The 17,385-nt window shown below is 42.5% G+C and overlaps 1 protein-coding gene across 3 annotated transcripts in view; it reads left to right on the top strand.

Moving 5' to 3' along the window:
* Enox1 (ecto-NOX disulfide-thiol exchanger 1) overlaps positions 1-17,385 on the top strand; it is a 272,854-nt gene that overhangs the window by 244,634 nt on the left and 10,835 nt on the right. For all 3 annotated transcript variants that reach the window (XM_032918167.1, XM_032918166.1, XM_032918168.1), the window contains one exon: positions 9,809-9,911. In XM_032918167.1, the coding sequence (XP_032774058.1) occupies positions 9,809-9,911 (103 nt within the window). The remainder of the gene's footprint in view (positions 1-9,808; positions 9,912-17,385) is intronic.

The following is a 17,385-nucleotide window of genomic DNA, read 5'->3' as shown; positions in this document are numbered from 1 at the left end:
TTTTGTTTTCCTTTAGAAATTTCAGATTTCTGGGGCTTACATCAAGATCTTTGACACATTTCAAATGTGAATCGTTTTATTTTTATCATGTAAATATCTATGGTGGTTTGAATAGACTCAGCCCTCAGAGATTCACGTTTGGCCATAGGAAGTGGCACTATTAGGGGTTGTGGCTTGTTGGAGGAAGTGTATCACTGTATCGCTTTGACGTCCTATGCCCAGTGCAGATGAGACCCTCCTCCTGTCTGTCTGTGGAGGAGAGCCTCCTATGTGCCTTTGGATCAGGATGTAGAACTCTCGACTCCTTCAGCACCATGTCTGCTTACATAGTACCATGCTTCCCACTATGATGATAATGGACTGAACCTCTGAAACTGTAAGCCAGCCCCAATTAAATATTTGCCTTTGTAAGAGTTGCATTGGTCATGATGTCTCTTTGCAACAATGGTAACCCTAAGTAAGACAGTATTCAGTTTTCCCAGCTCTATCTGGAGAAGGGGCTGTCTTTTCTCCAATGTATGCTTTTGACACCTTTGTCAAGAAATAGATGGAAATATCTATGGGAGTTTAGTTCTAGGCCATCAATTCAGTTTTATTGATCTCTGTCTGTTTTAGTGCCAGTAGTATGCTATGGTTCTGCAGTAGAATTTGAAACCAAGTGTAGCCTCTCCCATTGTTCTTTTTGCTCAAAATTGCTTTGAGTATTTGGGATACAATGTGCTTTCATATGAAAGTTGGGATATCTGTGAATGGTGTCATTGAAATTGTAATGGTTGTCTTAGGGTTTTATTGATGTGAATAAGTGACCATGACCAAGGCAACTCTTATAAAGGCATACATTTAATTGGAGCTGGCTTACAGTTTTTTGGAGGTTTAGTTCATTATCATCATGGCAGGAAGCATGGTGGTATTCAGGTGGACATGTGCTGGAGAAAGAGCTGAGAGTTCTACATCCTGATCCATAGACAGCAGAAGGGGGGCTATCTAATGCAGGTATCCAGGCAGAGACTGAATTCCACACTGGGTGGAGCTTAAGCCTAAGAGATCTTAAAGCCCACCCCACAGTGACACACACCCTCCAACAAGTTCACACCTCCTAATCATGCCATTTTCCGTGGGCCAAGCATTCAAGAACATGAGTTTATGGAGGGCAAACCTATTCAAACCACGGCAGTGGTGAATGAATTGAACCTGTCCGTCATCTGCACGATAACATTCAATTTTATAGTGTGAGCATAGGATGTCTTCCTACCTTCTAGTATCTTCTATAGTTTTTTTTTCTTCAGTCTTTTATATTTTTCATTGGATAAGCCTCTTTGGGTTTATTCCTATGTGGTTTTTGAAACAGCTATGAATAGGATTGTTTTTCTATTGTTTTTTCCTCAGAATGTCATAGCTATACATGATTTTTACATGTTGATTTTGTACTCTGCTTTTATTCAACATGTTTATCAGATCTAAGGTATGAGTTTTCCAGTGGATTCTTAGAGGTCTTTTAAGTATCAGATTATAACATCCACAAATAGGGCCACTATGACATCTTCCTTTCCTATTTATTTCCTTTTTATTTATTTCTCTTGGTCTGGTTAAAGCCTCAATATTAAGATCTACCTACTTCTCCAGTTTCACCTACCAACACGACTGTCTCATAGACCTTTTGTAACAGCTGCTTGTTGTATCCTGGGTTCAGTGTCCCTTTGTGCCCAGTGTCCCTAAAAGCTTAGAATTCCCTGTCATATAGAGTAAGCCTTTTTATACATGTATATGGCACAGATAGTATTTTTTGAAGTGGTTAAAAGTGAAAATTGAGTAAGAGTAGAAAGAACACCCTTGTCTGGTTCCCTATTTTAGAGTACGTACTCTCTATTTATGTAACATAGGATATATTTGAGTCGTACAGAGCCTACTGTCTGTCCATTCTTTGAGGGCTTGTAATTCTTTGTCTAACATTAGCAGTGTTTTCCCATTAGTCCCCTGCACTCTCCTGTCACCATTCATGGTTATTGACTTCCACCCCCATCTCTGAAATGTCCAGGATTCAGGATATCATTTTGAGAATACCTAGCAGGCACATCATTCTTCACAGTACTTCTATTGAGCAAGGGGGGACAAACAGATAAAAGGTCTTCATTATTTTATGCTTCTAATATTAATCTCCCTCATTTGATAAGACGTTTTCCATTGACTAGAGATTTATACTAGTAATAAGGACAATGAAGTTTGTAAGAAAAGATAATCATGTATAATTTGTGATTTAATGCCCTTGAAAAAATGAGTTCCCCATCAAATTACCCCAAGTAGACAGCATAGACCTCATTGTATCTTTTAGAGCTATTAGGCAACTTCTCTGTTGAAGCTCTTGACAGAAATTATTTAATTCATCTAAAAAATAAAGCTATCTTTGTAGCACAATTCAAGTCTATGTCCCACCCTAAGAGGCTTTGCAGACTTAGAGATTTCAATTTTACATTATCTGATACCCTTGGAATGGTCATCTTTAATGTTCAACATTATGGTTTGTCTGTGTGAGGAATTGTTCCCATAGTGTTTGGGCACGTGTCCACTTGAGATTTATCCCATGAAGCCTGTCAACCTAGCTTCACCAGACTTTTGACCTCAGAAAGATGCTCAAACTTCCCGCAGCGGAGCTGAAGGATGATTGCCACGCATTGTAATGTGCTAAGTAACACTGAGAGTGTGTCTTGCAGTGGGGCCTAGGGGTGGTGAACCTTTTTTGTGGAAAATGTGAACTGGCCAGCTCCTTGTCTCAGAGAGTCAAGGGTCTTGCTCTAAACTCCTGAGAAATACCCCATAGAAAGAAGGATGAAGGCTCAGATAAAAGCTTGCACATCCCATTTCCTTTCAACTATTTCAACAACATGCTACACAAACCTTGAGTTCCGAATTTCTGAAATTGGACACATCATCTCCCAAAGTTACGTATTTCTCTATTTTCCTGTTCGCCAGGCACCTAACTCATTCCCAGAATTTTCTATTTAACTCCACCTCATAAATATTTCTTCTCCTTCACTCTGCACATTATTAACTTAGATTTGACCCTCATTATTAAGAGGCAAAATGACAATACTATTACCATACACTCCCACTTTATGTCCCTGCATCCCCTTTTATTTGCCTCCAACCCAGTGTCCTCGAGCGCAGAGCTGTTCATGTAAAGCCTTCTGCTGGTTAAGGCTTCCAGACAACATCTGAACTCTTCAAGATCCACCTGCTTCTACAGTGCCTTCTACCAACAAGTCTGCTTTGCAGACGCTTTGTAACAACAGCCTGTCATACTCCAAGTGCTACCTCTCTGTCACTTTGTGCTATTTCCCTAAAAGCTCAGAAATCCTTGGTGCAAAGTAGGCATTTCACATATGTCCATGTCACTGATGATGTTTTTGAAGGCATTGAAAATAGAACTGCAACAAGGTCTTAGTTGGGGGATTGCTAGATCCTTATTGTTTCTGCATGTTAAGTTACTTCTTGGTGGTGGAAGTTTATGGTTTTTTTGTTTGTTTTGATGTGATTTTAGAATCTATATGTTTAGAAACTTACGTAAAAGCTCACATGATACTAAAATATCACCTATGTTTACTTTATATTTTGTAGACTACCACAAACTTGCAGACTACCTCTAATTGTAATTGTCTTTTTCAATTAAGCAGTAGTGTTATAAACACAGATTTATCAGATTATCCTTATTTTTCTCAGGAACCAATAATTTATGAGTCAATAGCACAAAACAATCCCTTTCTGGTAGGCGGGAAAAGGGAGAAGCACAGTACATAAAATAACTATCTACTATGATTACACTGTATGTTAGCACTTAAAATATTACTACTAATTTTAAGAATAGCATCAGCAAAATATATGACATGCATGCTCACCTACTGGGAAAACGATGTGACCTTGAATTATACTTGTGGCAGGCTTAAGTGCAGAGGCTCAGAAGGGTAATTTTTGAGTGGTCAGAAATCTGTCTACTTCACTAAATGATAGTATAGACCTGAGTATTTAGTTATTAGGTTGGACACACTTTTGACAATAATGGAAAAGGTCATATTCATGTTTAGAGGTTCTAAAGACAATTCTCATATGCGACAAGCGCTCCTTGGAGCCATGTAGTCAGTGAGTCCTATCCCTCTTTCCAGCAATGCTTGTCTCCCAACTTCAAGACTTAAAAAACAAACAAAAACAAAAACAAAAATCCAGAAGCACCACAGAAGAATTTGCCAAGCCCCAGCTCTCTGGCAGGCCCAGGTGATCTGTTTGGGTGTGGGTATCATGTGGGAATTGGGTCTACCCTACGGCCACTGTCAGTGAAGACAGACCACAATATCCAATAGCAAGGTATGTTTCCATGGGAGGGTGGTCCTGTCTTTCATTTTCACTGGTCCACTCTTATGGCATTATCAGAGCAAGTCACAGCTCTATCTGGGCTCTAGCCAGTGTTATTCTGGAGCGTTTGTTGGGGCCCTATTCAAAATCTATTTCTTAATGACTCCAGCACTGGAGATGGGAACAGGTACTGAACAATACCCATGGGTGGCATCGTTTGTGTGCATTTGCCATTCCCTGCCAGCTCCTGACATGCTGGCTTCCTCCATCATCCACTTCCCTTACTCAAACTGAATCCTCCCTGTGTGTTGGCCTCAGGATACCACTCAGTCTTAGCAATTAATGTGGGCCTGTTGTCTGCTAAACTCTTGTGTGTAATTTCATTGGTCTTCAATTATTATTCAGGCTGTAAACAGATCACCCTCTCTCTCAAAGATATTATTTCCACTTAGCTCTGAGGTTCGTTGCTGGTATTTTTTGATGATGTAACCATCATCTTGGTTAATGGTCTTCTTTATTCTTCCTAATCCTCTCCTGGGAGACTTCACAGAAACTCAGCCTGCATTCTGCTGACCGTCCTTACATTCCCAGGCATGGAAGCCCAGTGCACATCCCTGTTTATCTTTAATGTAAACCACGCACAAAACTCAGCAGACTCCCTGACCCTATTAACCCAGAAAGATGAAATTTGCATAGTCCTTATCTGCTCTAATTGTGAAAGCTTGATCTGGAAATGCCATACCTTCTTTCTTCTCATAAGGAATTCCTGTCCCTATCCCCATTACTCTGCCAAATGCTCCATTCCCACATAAACTTTAAGGTTTGCTATATTTTAAAGTTTGTTGTTTATACATGAAAAATTATTAATATTTTGTATATATTAATGCTGGAAACAAATACAGCAGCAATTATTCCTTAACCACCTAGTTTCCCAAATAACCACCCAGAAACCTTTTAATGTTTCAAAGCTTGGGTCTTAGCTGGGCAGACACTCAATTAGCTCACCTATGTTAACAGACCACCTAGCCTCTCCAGTCACGTGGCCTAAGTCTTCCAGGCCTGTAGTCATGCCTGGCTCCTCTCATGTGTCAGGGTGTAAGGCCTCTTCCTCTTTCTCCTTCTCAGAGTTCTTTCTCTCTCTCAGGAAGTCCCACCTTCCACTTCCTGCCCAGCTAATTGGCCATCAGATTTATTATTGTCAGGTGCATAGAACACCCCCCCTGACATACACACACACCCAAAAACCCTGCCATCCAAGATTATTACACAAGTAATTAGTTAGGGAAACCATAGAATGTATTGCTAGGAGACATACTAGCAATATGTCTAACATATACTAGAGACGAAAGGGTGGCAGTTTTCCCATCCTTCAGACACAAGATACTCCTCTCTATAACACCCCCCACCTTTTAGTCCAATAAAAGACTTTCTTCTTTCAAATATAAACTGAATGACAACTAAGAAAAACCATCAAATGTGGCTTACATTTTAGCATCTACCCCATAACATTTGGCAGCCTGGAGACGGTATTCTATTGTCTACCCTATCTTGCTGAGTTAGCGTTTTGAATCTAAATCACGTTCTATTCTAACTTGTAGTACCATCCTAAGAAGTTTTTCTTAACCTGAAACATCTCAACTCCTAAAGAACCTAAGCTTAAGTTTCTAGCATTCAACACCATCAGAGATTTGAGAAGGAATATTATTACCTGAGTGTTCAGGAACTGTGCGGACGCAGTCTCAAAATTTATAGAAGTGACAGAGATAGCTGATTGCTTAGTCAGTCCCAAATATACCCTAAAACACCGGAGCACCATCTTAGTCTTCTGGCCCAGAATGTCCGGCAGACCTTTTATAAAGCATGATCTATCTCAGGGAATTTTCACCAGGGGCTGAGAACAACACACAGTCTGTGACTGTTGAATGGAATGTTCTCACATGCCCTTTAGGCCCACTTGTTCTGCAGTGTGGCTCACATCAGGTATTTCTCTGTTCCTTCCCTGTCTGGATGACTGAGAAAACTTGATATTGAAGACCCCCATCTATTATTGTACATAGGCTGTTCTTAATCCCTCAGGCGGCCCTATGGTGTGCATATCTGTTCAGTCCTTATGTTGTCTGCGGAGTTGTTTTGTTAATGCATGATGACTCTTTTGTCCCTCGCTCTTCTTATTTAAATTCTTCCTTGTGTGGTGTGAGTATCATGGTTTTCATTTGTGAGCAACGTCTTTTTCCAGTCTTTCACATCGACTGTACAGGCAGTGGCGGCATGAGAACCTTTTGGATGTTTTTATTGAGGCAGCATACAGTTAGATCTTGATTTTTGCCTTCATTTTGTTATTGCCATTTGATCTAGTTGGCCAGTCTTCATATTTCAATAGACGAATTTAATCTATTTACCCTCAACATTACTGATAATTACTCCCTCTCTTTTGTTACTCACTTCCTGCTTGTTGTGTGTATTTTTTGGGTTTCCTGACCATCACTTACCTTTGTGACTCAGTAGCTTTCCAGCAGGCCAATGTTGAGTTCCCTTTTTCTTCTATATAACTATTCTTCAGTGGGTTTTACACGCCCGTGTGTTTTCATGATGGCAGTAGCGACCATCCTTTCGTCTCTAGTATTCCCGTAAGTATCCTGTTAGGTCGGTCTCCTAGTGATAAATTCTGTGGTTTTCTCTAACTGATTACTGGGTGCTGTAATCTTGGATGGCAGGGGTTTGGGGGGCTTGGGGGTGTCTATTGTTGCTTTTCTTCTTTGGGGACTTGGGTTATATCATGCATTCTTCTAGGCTGTGAGGTCTCTGCAAAGAAACCTTTTTAAAATCGAATGGGAATTCGCTTATGTGACTTGAAGCTCTTTGCTTGCCGCTCTTGGAATCTTTGTTTGTATTGTACTGTTACCGTCTTGTCTGTGATGTTTTGGTGAAGTGGGTGGTTTTTTTTGTTTTTTGTTTTTTGTTTTTTGTTTTTTGTTTTGGCTTCTTTGTTTTGTTTTCTTTAATCTAGTTGTGTCCACGGAGTTTCATAAAGCTGAATGTCTCTATCTCTTTGACAATTCAACAGTATTTCTGTCATTATTCCATGAAGTAGATTTCTAATGTTCTTTTCTTTCTGGAATGTCTGCTTTCTTGTTTCTTTAGGTCACCTGTCCTGTACCTTATGAAATTTCCTTAGCGTAATTATTTTGGCTTTTTTTCATAGATTTCCTTCAAATTTGGATCTATTTCTGGAGACAGATATTTCCTGAGTTCTTTGGAGGCTGTGCTTCTGTTTCTGATTCTTATATCCCTATACTGATGCCTGTGCATCTTATGAAAGAGTTGTTTGTTCTAATTTTATGAAGTAGTTTGTGTAGAAAAGTATTTTAATTTATATTGGATGTACAGTGCTGGTTAGGTAGGTCTCTTGGCTTTATTATGGGTGTTCTCCAAAGTGTGTGTGTGGGGGGGTGTGTGATTTGTTTGGCTATGGTAATATCAGCAATGTCTATTGGATATCGGTGGTCTAGATTAAAGTGATTCATGAAAATGGTTTTATGGCTTTGCAGTTCATTTAGGTTTCTAAAGGTGTGTATCCTTGGGTATCACAGTGTAGGACCCGTACAGCACTGGAACCTGTGATGGCAGCTACCACAGTCTTGGTGATAGATACAAGATGTAGATTGCACTGTCCTAGAATAAGTACAAGTGACACCAAGATTGTAAGAAAAATAGTCCCAGAGCCATAGAACATGAAGCATCTTTCCCTAGGGCCCTTAGCATGAATATAGGATATGCCTGGGCCTATAGAAATGACTCTCAGTTTCTGAGTCCCTAGATGGGAAAAGACCTTCTGCGTTTCCCATAGGATGAGCACAGTAATACTGAGGTACATGGCACTGGTCACCACAGACTCAGGGTGTAATTGTCAGCTTTTCTTGAGCTTGCAGTACAGTAGCTGCTCCTCTTAGGCTGTGGAATATGGATGGCCTTCTGCAGGCACAAGGGAAAAGTACACATGATACCAGGGCCCATAATACCATGTCGTCAATACCTATGGCCCTCAGACCATGGCCTGTGGAAAATACCTTTCCTACATTCCCTGGGGTGTATTCAGATGGCATTTGTGTACATGGTGCTGTCGTCCATGTTCCTGGTAGTTGTAATGTGGAGATCATCCCTAGACCTGTGGGTACTGATAGAGCATTTGCGTCTGTGGTTCTCTGGCTGTAGAGCATGGATGAAGAGACAAGTGTGGTTGATGCAGGGACTGTCCACACTATCAACTGCAGTCTCAAGGAGGAGACGTCCCTAGTTTCCTAGGCTCTGGTAGGCTGCTTGTCCCTGCTGTAAGATTCCCCAGGGACTATGGTACCCTGTGAAGATACACAGGTTTCAGGCTTATAAGGTAAGATGGCAGCCAGCACTGACTGCTTTAACTGCTTGGACTCTGGTGCTTTTTGGCTTATCTTTCCCTTACAGTTCAGAGCATCCCCGTGTCCCTCACAGCCAGAGACCTAGGGTTAAAACTGTGATTTGCTCCATTCTCTTGGGAGCCGTTCTGACACTGCATTTATTTAGAGGTCCAGTAATCTTTCTGCTGATCTCCAGTGTTCTCCTGCAACCACTCGCCTCGAGCTACAACTGTCTCTTTGTTGCCCTGGTTCTTACCCACGGCAAGGTTGAGTACAAGGTGTATTTATTTGGATCTCCCTCCAAGGGAGGGAGTTGTCTTTCAGTCAGGAATTTCCCTCCGACAAGACCCAACTTCCCTGGTGATTTACACATGTGTGCAAGCTATTAAGTTTCTATCATATCACATTCTATTTCAAGTTATAAGTTAATAATGGGAGGATATGGATTAGATCTTTATCTCCACCTTTAACTTTTAAAAATAAAAATAATAAAAGATAAAATAAAAATAATTCCAAACAGCCCAGCTTGGCATGTCATGGCGTGGACAGCTCTTGTTCAATTTCTTATTGTTTAGTTAAAACAAACAAACAAACAAACAAAACAGAAACCTCGCAGATTTGCCTTTCCTTTCCTACTTTCTTGTTCATAATCCACTCTTCCTCACATACTGCACCTGCAGCTCTACCCCAGCTTCTCAGCCCATCCCAAAGTCTAGGTTAATTCAGCTATTACATAATCAGTCTTTTGTAAGCTTTGACATATCCCCCAAAATTTCATGTTTAGAATAAAACATCATGGCTACAGTCAAATACAGACATTGTGAATAGAAGTGTTTGGTTTGGTTTATTTAATAAGATAGTTTTGTCAAATTTGCTACTCTTAAATTGTATCTTGGTTGCGTGGAAGCAATGTTGGGAGCTATTATTGTACAAATAACTTTAAGATTTTATTGCACTTGTAAGAGGAAGCAATGGCCTGCTTTATAGAGTTTAAGAAGAGGGTGGGGTCTGTTCATTAAAATGCATGGGGTCTACCTAAACATCTACATGGCTTTTGCGTTTTGACTTTATAGGAAATCAATGTGTTGACGGTTGCGTTGGTTAACCAAGACCGAGAAAACAACACCGAAAAAAGAAGCCAAGGCTTAAAATCTGAGAAGGAGGCCCTGCTAATAGGTAAGAGAAATCTCTTATCATCTATTTACAGAAATCATCGCCAGAGAATCAACTTGGGCAATAGTTTAGTAATGACAACAATCTAAATAGCCAAGCCTCCCAATCGGAGGTCAGACTTAGGTCATCGAGATTATTCAACGCACATCTCAAATGAATGTCATACAGACTGGCAGGAGGGTCCCTCTCGCCTGGAACTGGAAATATTAGGTAGTTGTCAGACAGAATCAGGTTCAAGAAAATAGGTTAATTCGCATCTCATGTGTCAAAAATCTGAATTTTAAAATTTAAAAGGAGGTCCTGTTGGTTCTTCTTCAAAAGTTCATAAGCTAAGCCAGGCATTTAGGCCATTTTGAACCTGGAGGTGAGTCTAAGTCCTATAAGAAGAGGCTCCATTCCAAGGTCAGCCCCAAGGCCAGACCTGCAGTGCTGATTGCTAATCATGGTATGCAGAGCAATGCCATTAGGATAATTGGAAATGTCTAAGCCAGATTCCCATTGCATGTAGATCCACTTAGTGGAGATGAACAAGAGGTGCTGGTCCCTAAGGAAGAGAAGAGAAAATAAGTTACTGTCCAGCTACAACATCCACTTCCCCAAAAGACAGCCAGTGATCCTGGCTGCACCTTGGTAGGGACCCCAGCGTGGGGTCCCCTGGCTCCCCTGCAAGGTGATTAATGGTGAGGATCCAGACCACAGTTCACATGAGGCAGACTGTTCCCCTCACCCAGGTCATTATCAGGCAGAAGCAACATCTCCTAAATACTGAATCAGTTCTTACCTTTAAATGACAGGTTCACTGGGGCCTGCAGAAGCTGGCATCGGAGAAATTAAATTCAAAAGATAGTCCAAACTTCATCCATCACATATAGATTTTTCAACTACAGGGTTATTGAATGTGACATCAGCTTAGAGATACTCCAAGGAAAACCAATTATTTTTCTCTCTCTGATGATATACAGCTGTAATAATATGCCATGCACATGTCTCAGAAACCATGCTGATGTGTATCGGTTCCAGGAACCCAAAACGAGCCCATACGTAGCTGCTAACCGGCCTTCTCCCCTCTCAGAAAATACCTGCAACTCTGGAAACTCTTATGCTTTGGCTATATAACAAAATTCATAATGAGCCGTAGAAAACTTTCTAGAAGTGTGAATAATACTGACTACTTGGAAACTTTTAAGATTTAGAACAGGCCCCTACGTTATTTTCCTTTTCACTGGAGATTGCCTCCTATGTAATTTTACATTCTCCTTGGAGAATACGTCTCATTTATGATACTTTTTAAATAGTTCTGTGTATATATAGTATAAAACATGTGTGTAAATAAATGTGCTTTTATATGTATAAACATTTTAGTCAATTTCCACGAAATTTTAAGTATATGCTTAATTATTGTAAATTCCTAATTATTTATTTATATGCATACATACATGTATATGTATGTATGTATGTATGTATGTATGTATGTATGTATGTATGTGAACATGTGTGCAAGTGCCCACAGAGCCCTAAGGAGTCAGATGCCTCTGAAGCTGGAGTTAGAGACAGTCGTGAGCTTTCTGACACAGAGGCTGGAAATCAAACTTAAATCCTCTATAATAAACAATTTCCTGCTGAGCTCTCTCTCCAGTCCCTAATTATTATCCATTAATGAGAAGAGATGAGGGGGGTGTTGTTTATAACTCTCTACCTCTAATGCCTTTAGAATCAGAAAAAATAAATTAGCTATTTCAGTGTAGTAGAAAGACAACTATGAGGACATCAGAATCTTCGATAAAAGTAAGCACAGCTGACTGAATGTTCACCTCACAGTTCACCTTCGGAGCCAGCCTACCTGTAAACAGTCTGTTGGAGTAAAAGAAAACAAGGAATACACTCATCTCGAGTCGGTCCACGAGAACCTTGTACTACAAAGGAGGCTGGAGACTTTAGGGTTCCATCAACATAAACCAAGGAACAATCTTTCCTTTCAGTTCTCTTGTATTATTACCTTCCTCTAGTAATGGCTTAACAAAGATAGGACTTTCTCTCACAAACCCACTCTCTAAATATTCATATTTATATTCTTCTGAAAGAGATCCTTTTGACTCTCCAAAAGATTCTGTGATGGAGAAGTCTCTCCAAGCTGGGCTGTGGGCCCGTGGAAGGCCACCATTACCTCTGTTATTAAGTAAGGACATATTATCCTAGTCACCATTCATATTGTCATGAAGTCACCTGATAAAAGCCTGAGAAAGGGCTTGATTGGTTCACAGTTTTGAGGTTACAGTTCACTGTGGAGGAGGAGCCACAGCAGCAGGACCGTGAAGCAGAGAGGGGGGAGGGGAGGAGGGGGGGAGGAGGGAAGGAGGGGGATGGGGGAAATGCTCAGCTCACTTTCTCCTTTTTAACTCTGAAATATTTTTATAGACTTAGAGAATTTCATACAATGTCTCTTGATCATATTCACCGCCCATTCTAACCCCCAACTCCTTCCAGATCCTCCCCGTTGCATGGTTGAAGAGTCTATCTTATAGCAGCCATCTTGTCTTGGTTCTCTGGCTCTTGCAATATTTCCACCACCACCCCTCCTGTGATTTTCCCAGAGCCTTAAGTGTAGGGGGTTGTTGTCTATGTGTTAATTGGGATAGTTATCCCACAGTCAGCTGACTTCTTCATTTTGACCAGGTATGACTGTCTCTAATGAGTTTAGTCTACTGCAAAAAAGAAGCCTCCTTTGATCAGGGGTGACAGCTACATTCAGCTGTGGTATAAGGATAAGAGCATTTACAATGCAGTCAGAAACTGCACTGGTTCAAGAAAGTGGCAAGCAGTGGGTTCTCCTCTCCTCACCTGCCACCAGTACTTGGCTAATAGAGAGCCAAGCATGGACTCCTTCCGATGAGGATGAGTGGGTGTTAAGTCCTAGTAAGTCATTATTGCTTACCCCTAGGAGGCAGTGCTACTGTTGCCTCTCTCAGAGTATCTTGCTGTGCTGGCCATTGTGGTCTGCTGGCGTCACAGCTGGATAGAACTATTGCTTGCGTTTCTCCTTGGATGTTTGCATGGCTTCTTGTCCTATAAGAATTGATCATCAGGGAGGAGGCTTCGAGGGCCCATCGAGATTGATTTCTCCAAATCCCGTGTATGGAGTGCTGTGTCTTCAGCGACAGGGTCTTATCTTGTTTTCCTAACCACACCAAGAGCAACTGCAATTGCTGTGGGAGTCTCTTGAATTCCCATGACCATTAAGTCAACAGGAATTTTCCCTACCTGGCATCAGGGCTTTTGTTAGTCAATGAGGTAAGGATATTGTCACCCCAATTGTCATAGCTTCAATGAAATGTGTGTGTGTGTGTGTGTGTGTGTGTGTGTGTGTGTGTGTGTGTAGAGAGAGAGAGAGAGAGAGAGAGAGAGAGAGAGAGAGAGATTAAGCAACCATAAAATAATATAATCCCGGGGTTGGGGATTTAGCTCAGTGATAGAGCGCTTGCCTAGCAAGCGTAAGGCCCTAGTTGGTCCCCAGCTCAAAAAAAGAAAAGGAAAAAAAAAAAAAAAAGAAAAAAAATATAATCCCCTGTAGATTTTTTCAAATATCCTTAGTGTTGTTATTCCTCTTCCTCCCCTCTTCCCATGTGTTGCCTTCCCTCCCCCTTCCCCAGGTAAGTCTTTCCTATCAGGTTTCCCCATTTCCCCTTCATAGTAACTGTGTCTACCCTCTCTAGTGCTCCCCACCCCACCCAAATCCTACCACCATGGTCCCACTTTAGTTTCCTGGTATCTGCGGTTACATCTGGGACTATGTGAGAGTATATTCAGGTACCCCAGCATCCTCTCAGGACACATTAGTTTTATATGAGGAATGACACAAATTTCAGTTGCCTGGAAGACAAAGGGAGTGAGAAACAAACTCTGAATGCATTCGACTGACTGTGGAAATGGGGTTAGAGCTTACAGAGCAAGGGAGCTATCTGTGGTCCTTTGGAAGGTTCATCAGCCACATCAGGTTCTGCTCATTCTCAGGACCAAGTTATAAAGTCAGAGTCCTTGTTTCATTTATTTACCTCATTGTGACACGTTAGCAAAAACCAATCAGGAGTCCTCATCATTGTGAATCCCACCCAGATGCGGTCAAACCCCTTCTCAGCTCGAGCTGGGTGCTAAGTAACTCCTCCAGCCTCTCTGGTTCTGAGAATCATGAGGTTCGTAACGGTCAGGCAGACGTGTCTTCCTACAGGAGCTACTCGTGCTTTGGTCACTGGGCACCACCTCTCACCTCTGCTCCCATTGCTGCGCCCCTGGCTTTGGCGTGTCCTCTGTGTGTTAGAACTAGAATCCTCCACATAATACCTGGGTGCTAGGGGAAAATAGAGTTGAACATAAAGATACTGCATTTACAGTTGGATGGTAGCTTCTCTGTGTTCCCGTTGAACAGAAGTGAGGCTGTGCCCCTCCCATCCAAGCATAGTCTCTCCAGAGCACTGTGGTCCCACAGCCTCTGTCCCTGTCTGCCCAGCTCTCCAGCCCCTTCTGAAACTGTCCACTCCCCAGTGTCTTAATTTATCTTAATCTAAGCTGCACTTGACACTGCTGGACTCAGATGGTAATCTAGAAACTCTTTCTTCTCCCGGGCACCAGAAGGCCTTTCTTTCTCTTCCGTCACTTCCTCTTCTCATAGTCCTTCCTTCACTGAGGTCTCCTTAGCTTGGTCTCTAAATCTCAGAATCCTAGGTTCTGTCTCAAACTCCAGTGTTGTTTCCGGAAACATTTAGAACTTATTCCAGGGCCCCTACTCGCAGATAAGGCTCTGCCTGCCGCACATACCTCTAGATATGAGCCACTATCCTCTTTAGCTAGCCCTGTCTTTCCTGATTGTTCCTAACACACTGCCCTTGCACCCCACGGAGTGCACAGGGGTACTGCAGACTTAGTAAGGTAGTCTCCTACTTGGAAGCCTGTCTCAGAGTCTCACCATCTCAGAGACCCCTGCGTTTGACCCCTCAGTATAAAATAGCTCCCCACCAACCTCCAGGGCGCCCTGTGCTCTTCTGCTGGTTTTCCCTCTTACGCTTATCACCACCTGAAAATATGTCCTTCAGTCTCAATCTTCGCGTTTACCATCTATGTTGTTCATCTAGGCTGAAAATCCACAGAAATGGCCCCTTTCCTGGTTTTCGTTATGCCGTACTCTGCGTCTTGGCATCCTATTGCCACCGAGTGCTTTAAAGTAAAAACTTAACAGAACCGAGCGATGGCCAGGGGAAGCTACCACTATTTGGTTAATTCAAACACTACCAATTTGCTCTTAGTGAGGAGGTTCAAAACAAGGGTAAAATCGATGCCCTGATGGAATGTTTTGATGTGGCCTGCCACAATGGGCCTCCCAAACAAGAGCTGCTGTTCCTCACACAGAGCTGGTTTGCATTTTCTCAAGTAGCTTTTAGGGCTCTGAGACTCCTAAAAAGCCCAGTAGGACAGCGTCTGCTCCTTTTATCCCAGTTAGACTGTTGGCTTACAAATGCGTTCAGCACTATTGGGAACACGTTCTGAAGTGGGGAGGCTGCTGCTGCTCCACAGAAACGGGCAGAGCACAGGGCCCTTCCACTTGCAGCCCACCTGGTCAGCATCAGCCCTGCCTCCGTTCCAAGCTTCGAAGCTGCCCCCAGAGTGCCAGAAACGAGTCTCCATTTGGGGACACGTTGCCATTACTCATTAACTTCGGAGTTAATGCTATCTGCCCCTCCCTTTTTTCTCCACTAAGGAATGTTTTCTTTATTTTGCTTTAGTCTTGGGAATTTCAAATATATACATATATATATATGTATATATATATATATATATACAATGAAATATGGTTATAGCCACATTGCCCATCTCCAACTCCCCCTTCATATTCTCAACACATATTCTCTTAGTTTCATGTTTTGGGTTTTGCTTTGCATGCACACATGTAAGTGCCCTTCTAAGTTGATCCAGTTTATGCTGGATATGTATGTGGGGGGTGGGGCTGTCCACCTGAGCATGGGATCAGGATCCTCTCCTCCTCTGCGCCTATCCACTGCTCATAGCTCCTCAGTAAGGGGTGGGACCTGGCAATCATCCACCCCATCTTTGCCAGGATTTGGGCTGGCATCAAAATACCTACGCCCATAGACCTGGGCTACCCTCAGGCTTGCTCAGAGAGGTTTCCCTTTGCAGTGATCAGCAGTCAATGGAGAGATGCGTAACTGGTCAGAGCTTTGAGAATGAGAGATGGAGTTGTCGGCCTAAATGGGACATCTATATCAAGCCTTCTCCCAAGGTTCAGGGACACTATAGAAGGCAGGGAGTGTGTGGAGAGAATGTAAAAGCCAGGGGATAGGGAGAAATATTATGAAATGCTGTCTTCTAGCTAGGACCTGGCTGTCATGGAAGAATTCACAGCAGCTTTGGCTACCTGTATAACTGCCCTTCTTCTAATCCTGGGAACAACCTGGTTCCTCTCAAGAAGCCATAGAGACATAATTTACAAAGCTGAATCTGATTTTTAAATGAGAAAAAAAATGAGCATACAGACAGAGAAACTACATTTTCTCAAGTGGTCACTTAAAGATGTTAAAATTACCATCATCACCTATGGATGGTCCCTATTATACCACACAACTTAGATCAGAAAAAGATCCACAGACTCGGAATAAAAGGCGAGCTCTCTATGTCGCAGAGCAGACAGTCTCAGCATACAGATAGTTCAGCTTGACGGAGCTGTAACTGTTCCTACCACCCTCAGGCCAACCTCCAAAGACAGTCAGCAAGAGAACTGGTCTAGACCCTCATTCTCTATGAGGGTCCTAAGATCAGCTGGGCACTTGTCTTTGAAACCTGGCTGGCACTCATCCGTGAGCAACCCACATATCACAGAGGAAGACAGGGACAAACACCATCCCTAGTCAGTTCAAGGCCCCTGCAAATGTCGGATGGCCCACTGTTTCGCCCGTGCTTGTCCTGACTGCATTTTAGGCAGGTGACCTTTGACTCACCAGCATCAGTTCTCACAGTACACAGTGTGGGAGATGCATTACACCTCACACCTGATTAAAGACTTTAGCCTCCATCTAAGCTTGACCTTTTGACCAAAAGCAACGCACGGTCTGTGCAACTGACTCCCTCACAACTTTGCTTTTGGACCCGGGAGCAGGGAGGATGGGAAGGAAGTTCATGCTTTTCAGCTCGGTCCTGACACCAATAATCCAGCCATTTGTCAGTACAACCAAGACGGGAGGGATTTCTGCAGAGCGCCAGTCCCTAGACCTTTACAAATGATGACCTCGTGAGTTAGAACGGAGACGAGGAGAGCGCCGGGATCCCTTTCCCCTGGGCCACAGCCTGCGGAAGTGGTATGAGTTGCGTGGAGCCCGTATCCGGATGTGGATTACACACGTTTCATAACCAGAGACTGTAATTATCAAGGACACTGAGTGTACTGTTGGTGGATGCTGGTTGACAGGTGTTGGAA

The sequence above is a fragment of the Rattus rattus genome, chromosome 12, assembly GCF_011064425.1.
Source record: "Rattus rattus isolate New Zealand chromosome 12, Rrattus_CSIRO_v1, whole genome shotgun sequence".
Lineage (NCBI taxonomy): Eukaryota > Metazoa > Chordata > Mammalia > Rodentia > Muridae > Rattus > Rattus rattus.
Note: the sequence above shows the minus strand (reverse complement) of the source record. Positions and strands in the feature narration are given on the sequence as shown.